At 53.4% G+C, this 5817-nt stretch overlaps 1 protein-coding gene across 1 annotated transcript in view; it reads right to left on the reverse strand.

Annotated features, from left to right (window-relative positions):
• Positions 1-2166: 2166 nt before the first annotated feature.
• ZNF511 (zinc finger protein 511) overlaps positions 2167-5817 on the reverse strand; it is a 7153-nt gene continuing 3502 nt past the window's right edge. Inside the window, exons 3-7 of the mRNA XM_011980845.1 lie at positions 5680-5812; positions 5166-5367; positions 4854-4978; positions 3384-3509; positions 2167-2540 (exon numbers count right to left, since the gene is read on the reverse strand). Coding sequence (XP_011836235.1) covers positions 2462-2540; positions 3384-3509; positions 4854-4978; positions 5166-5367; positions 5680-5812 — 665 coding nt within the window. The 3' untranslated portion in view covers positions 2167-2461. The remainder of the gene's footprint in view (positions 2541-3383; positions 3510-4853; positions 4979-5165; positions 5368-5679; positions 5813-5817) is intronic.

Raw genomic sequence — 5817 nt, forward strand, 5'->3', positions numbered from 1 at the left:
TTAGCCAGGATAGTCTCGATCTCCTGACCTCGTGATCCACCCGCCTCGGCCTCCCAAAGTGCTGGGATTACAGGCTTGAGCCACCGCGCCCGGCCGTGTTAGGGCTCTTAAAGATGGCATGGACCCAAAGAGTGAGCAGCAGCAAGATTTACTGTGAACAGCAGTGGGTTGCCACTGCTGGCTGGGAGGGGTGTAGGGGTGTAGGGGTGTAGGGGTGGGGATATGTGTGTGTGTGTGGGGGAGGGCCAGCTTTTATTCTCTGTATTTGTCCCTGCCCATGTCCTGCTGATTGGTCCATTTTACAGGGTACTGATTGGCCCATTTTAAAAACGTCTAACTAGCTACAGAGCACTGATTGCTGCGTTTTTACAGAGCCCTGATTGGTGCATTTTATAAACCTCTAGCTAGCTACAGAAAAGTTCTCCAAGTCCCTACTCGACCCAGGAAGTCCAGCTGGCTTCAGCTCTCACAGGTCTTGCAGCAGAAACATGAGCATCCGCCTGGCGCGGTGGTTCACGACTGTAATCCCAGCACTTGGGGAGGTCGAGGCAGGCAGATCACCTGAGGTCAGGAGTTCAAGACCAGCCTGGCCAACATAGTGAAACGCTGTATCTACTAAAAATACAAAAAGTAGCCGGGTATGGTGGTGTGTGTCTGTAATCCCAGTTACTCAGGAGGCTGAGGCAGGAGAATCGCTTGAACCTGGGGGGCGGAGGTTGCAGTGAGCCAAGGTCATGCCACTGCACTCCAGCCTGGGCAAGAAGAGCAAGACTGTCTCAAAAAAAAAAAAAAAAAAGGAAAAGAAAAGAAACATGAGCATCTCCTTAGAAATGGATGCAGCCCACGTACAATTACGATGCTGGCTTTAAAAAAAAATCAGTAACATTCTTCATACCGAAGTTCTACACTCCCCACTTGTCAGAAGAAAAACTGAGACAGAATAAACAAACAGCTTCCAGGCGGAGAAGAAGCTAGGATTGGAACCCAGGACCTACAGCCCCCAAAGAGTATAAAACAGTCCTGCTGTGAACAAAAGAGTTTTAGCAGAATCTACTGTTGTGGAAAGGGCTAACACATCCTTGTGGAGCACTGCCGCCAGCTCTGTGCTGCCGGCCTTCTGCAGGGAGCTCATGCAGGAGCTGGAGAAGGACTTGACGGGCTGGGACAGGATCTCTTCGGGGAGACAGAACGAGCAGTAAATGTGCATGTTTGCATTTTTCTTGTGTTGTGCTTTCTCAAGTGGCTGACGGGCCCCGGGCGACCCCGCCACAGCCACCCTCAGTCATTGCTCATCTCCCACCCCACACACGTGCATGTTAAGCCTCTCTTCACCTGTGCACCCAGGCCTGGGCTTCAGGCTTTAGTGTCTTCCCTTGAGTGCTTGGGAACCTGCCTTCAGTTTCCAGAGCACAAAGCACTGAGCGATGTCAGCTCTGAACCTGAGGCCCTTGAGATTCCCTGACTCCAGGTTGCTGGAGAGCTCTCAGCATCGCCCTGTGGAGCTGGGTAGCAGCTGCAGGTGACCACCGGCTGCCTCCAGCCAGACCCAGAGCCCCAAAAGGAGTGGGCCGTGAGGTGATGCCGGGGGCTGTGAGGTGATGCTGGGGGCGGGGGTGATGCCGCACCTCAGTCACATGCTGTGGGAACAGGGCCTCTGGAGGAAGACATGGTCGGGGGTCCGAGAGCCCTAATTTTATCAAAACAGAGCGGTTTCTCCAGGACACACTGCTCCCAGTGTTCTCTGCAATCCAATGCCAGCCCCAACCTCCTGGCCTGCGTTTCCTGCTGCAGGTTCTGTGGTCCCTGCTGGCACCAGTGATGGGTCCTGCGCCCTCTGGGGCAGCACCCTTCACCACCCCATACACCCCCAGCACCCCACACCCCCAGAACCACTGTGCCCCTCCCTGTGGACATCACTGCCTACTCCCGCCAGGTCTACTTCCTGAGTGGTGTGGCAGGGACAACCGGGTAGGGACAACCGGGTGTGGCTCCCAAAGCCAGGAGGTCTGGGACGAGGCGGAGTGCTGTATCCTACGCCATCACCCACGTCTGAGGGGTGCCAGGACTTTATAGATCTTCCTGAAAACCGAGGGTGGAAAACAGAATACACATGGGTAACAATGACCATTCCCCACCTGACTCAACACAGAATGAAGACACAAGACCATCAGTGAAAAATACTTATTTCATGTGTTCAAAAATACATTCTTAGGGTTTGCCCTGCAGGGGGAGGCAGGCCGTCCACATCTCAGTCCCAATAGTGTCTCGAGGTCGTTTCCAAAATCTGTGGGTCCCTCACTGCTTCTGATGATGGCTGCTGATGCCATTTGTTGAGGAACAGGGACAGGAAGGATGGTGAGGGCCTGGCCCCAGGGTGGCCACACCAGAAGGTCGGAGAAAGGCCCACGGTGGATGCCACTCCCACCAGTGGTGACTGCCCCCCACTCCTTTTCTGAATCTATCAGCACTGTTTGGTTTTCTTCTTGTTGCTTTTAAATCCTCGAGCAGCACCCTGACCAAAGCAGATGGTAGAGGGTATTCTGGGATGGAAGAAAGTTTGTATTAGACGCTGCATTTGCCAACCAACAACCCAGGTCATAACAGCAGTCGTGTGTCTCCTTCTCATTCTCTTTCACTCTGGGAACATGCGGGATGCAGAGCCAGCCCTCCTGGGCCCTGGGGCAGCTCCCTTTCCACAGCCTGTCTGAGACCTACTTCCTGGGGGAGATCCCCGCCAGCCACCGACGCACATCCACTGGGAAGAACTCAGCGGAGACGGCGGCTCCTGCCAAGTCCTCTGGGGCTGAGACTTCCTGCTACCCCATGTCTGTCCAGTGGAAACCCCTACTGCCCCAGCCCCCCGGGGCTCATCCACAGGCCAAAGTCCAGGCATCTGTAAGGGGGTGCAGGGAACGCTAAGTTCATCTTTCCACCTGTTTGGAATCTTTGATGATGTTTTTCCTCAATTGTTCACTGTTTTCCCCAAATTAATTTGAAATCGACTTTAACCCAAGACAAGTACAGGTAATGCTAGGAAGGCAGACGGCACAGGTAGCGCGAGAAAAGCAGACGCCTGGGTTGTAACTGAAGCAACTGCAAGTGGGACTCTTTCCATCCCACTCAGACAGTGAGGAAAAGGGAGTGGTGCTCGGCATTCCTGCACTTCAGCGCCTCAAAAACAGGGTATGCGAGAGAAACTTAGCTATTCACAGGACCTGAAACATCTGGACTTTCTTCTCCGGCAAAATCGGAAGCCGATTTTCTTTCCCAGCGTTACCTTTCTGAATTCAGTATGAGAAGCGCAGCAGCCCAGGGTGCAACCCAGAATCCTCAGCACCGAACACACATTGAGAACGTGTTTCAGAAACAGCTTGGACACTGACCTATGACTGTAGGTCCGCCTCTCACCGGCCGGTGCAGGGGAGGCCGCCACAGGCTCGGAGCAGATTTCCATGGCCTCCCCTTCTGACCGCTCTTCACTGTCCCCTGGGACTTCCGCTGAGGTTGGGCTGCGGGGACAGAGCAGTGAGCAGCAGCCCTGCATGGCTCCTACAGCCCCCGTGTTCCCCAGAAATGAATGTGCAAGAAAGAAACTGGATTTCCTTGTAAGTAGCATATTTTCTATTTTGGCATAGTCTAATTTTATAGTGTGGTTTTCAGGATACTGGGAAAAGGAAAATGATTACAGCAAGGTCGTTGTTTATATAATAAAGCCTGCATTTTATAAACTTAACTGCAACAATCATACTTGTTTTGAGAATAGTATTTTTGGTGCCAACGGTGCCACAGGTCTTTTTACGAGTGTGAGAAATTTACTCAAGTTAACCAGAGACTATAAACTAGTCTCTTCCATAATACGAATGTCTCAATCCAGCATTGCAGGGTTTTTCTCCTTAAAACGATCCCTTGGAAAGGAGACAATTACTTCATACATAAGTCTTTGTAAAGCCTTCCATATTGCAGTGAGTTCTCCCAATTATTTTATTTTAAACAGCAAATTACTACCTGAGAAAATGTAGTCTGAAAGACTTCGATCAATACAATTTTAGATGATTATGAAGGTTCACCTAAGATAATCAGTTAAAAAAAAGAAGAAATGTAACACAATTTAAAAATTGTTCCAGCTGGATGTGGTAGCTCATACCTGTAATCTCAGCACTTTGTGAGGCTGAGGCAGGTGGATTGCTTGAGCCCAGGAGTTCACCACCAGAGTGGGCAACATAGCAAGACCCTGTCTCTACAAAAAATAGAACATTTTGCCAAGTGTGGTGATGCGTGTTGGCAGGTCCTAGCACTTTAGGAGGCTGAAGTGGGAGAATCGCTTGAGCCTGAGAACTGGAGGTTGCAGTGAACCTAGATCACACCACTGCACTCCAGCCTGGGTGTCCCAGCGAGACCCTGTCTCAAAAAAAAAAAAAGATTGTTCTTGGAAGTATTTCCCAGAGTGCTCTAGGCAGGAACACGTTAATAAATGGCTTTGGCATCAAGTTCATACGCGCACAACCAGGACAAAGAGAAAGCCAGGGCAGCATGATGTGTGAGCACAGCCAACTGCTGCAGGAGGTAGAGGCACAGCCCCAAGGGGTGTGAGTGCAGAGGTGCTGTGCCTGCTCATTCCCACACCCCCCCGCTGCCTCCACCGGCACAGAGCTGGGCAGCCAGGGGCTCCCCTCCAGCCTCCCTTCGGCAGGGTGGCCGCCGGCACAACCGCCTGTAGCTGTGCTGCCAGGGCTTCAAGTACCCGTAGGTGAACACCCCATTAGGATAAGTCTGACAGTCTATGTGTTCTGGCTGGTTGGAAGTCTCTTCCTAAAATCAAAAACAGACACGTGCAGAGCCTGGTGGCTCCCTACCTTCTGCTTTTCTTTGGCTTATCAAACCGGAAGTCCACGGGGTACAGGTGCATCCTCACCAAGTGGTCCTTCCGGTCTCTGCTGGTCTTGAACTTCTCTGTGCAGCCTTCTACCAAGCACTGATACTGAAACGGAGACGGCATCACCTCCCTCTGACCCCTGGCCCTCCCCCGCCACCATGCCCCTCTAGCAGGGCTGCCAAGGGCGGAAAGGTATCCCTGGCCTTGCCCCTGTGCACCCGAGAGCTGGGGGCAGCACTCTGAGCCCATCACCACTGGGGATGGCCTCGGCGGCTATGTAGACCTCACCCACCATGTCCTGCCTCTCAGACAGGATCTGGAAGAGCGAATCGTGCCACTCCAGGATGTGGGCGTCCAGCAGATGTCCGGAAGGGAAGGCCCGCTTGCAAAAGGAGCAAACATTTCCATGCAGCGTGTGGTAGTGGTGCTCGTAGTCGTCCAGGGCATCGAACACCTGGCAGCAGCCGGCCACCTGGCAGGCAAACGCGGGCACCCTGCCAAGGAGACCTGCTTCAGGGGCCCTTCCTCCGGTGCGAGGAACCAAGCTGGACTTTCTGCACAGTTTCCCTTTGAGACCTCCAATAAAGCCCCCATGCATCTTTTGCGATCCCAAGCCCTCTTTTTATGAATTAAGTTTCACAAACAGACTAGGTGGTGGTGGAGTCAGCCACGCCAAATCTGGACAGGCACAGCGCCTTGGTGGGGCAGCCGCACATGGAAAGGCGGCAGCGCAGCCCCAGGGACTAGGCACGAGGCAGGGAGGCGGCACAGAAATAGCACTGGCAGGGCACTGCCCAGCCGCTTACCTCGGCTTCTCAGGCGCGTCGGCCACCTGCATGAGCACGTCCTGGAGGTAGAGATGGCGCTGCACGTCCCCATCCTGCAGGAGAAGTGCGCCGTCGGCGGGGCCAGGTGCCTCGCCGCAGGCCTCGCCCACACCTGTG

This window comes from Mandrillus leucophaeus, unplaced genomic scaffold, assembly GCF_000951045.1.
Source record: "Mandrillus leucophaeus isolate KB7577 unplaced genomic scaffold, Mleu.le_1.0 Scaffold219, whole genome shotgun sequence".
Lineage (NCBI taxonomy): Eukaryota > Metazoa > Chordata > Mammalia > Primates > Cercopithecidae > Mandrillus > Mandrillus leucophaeus.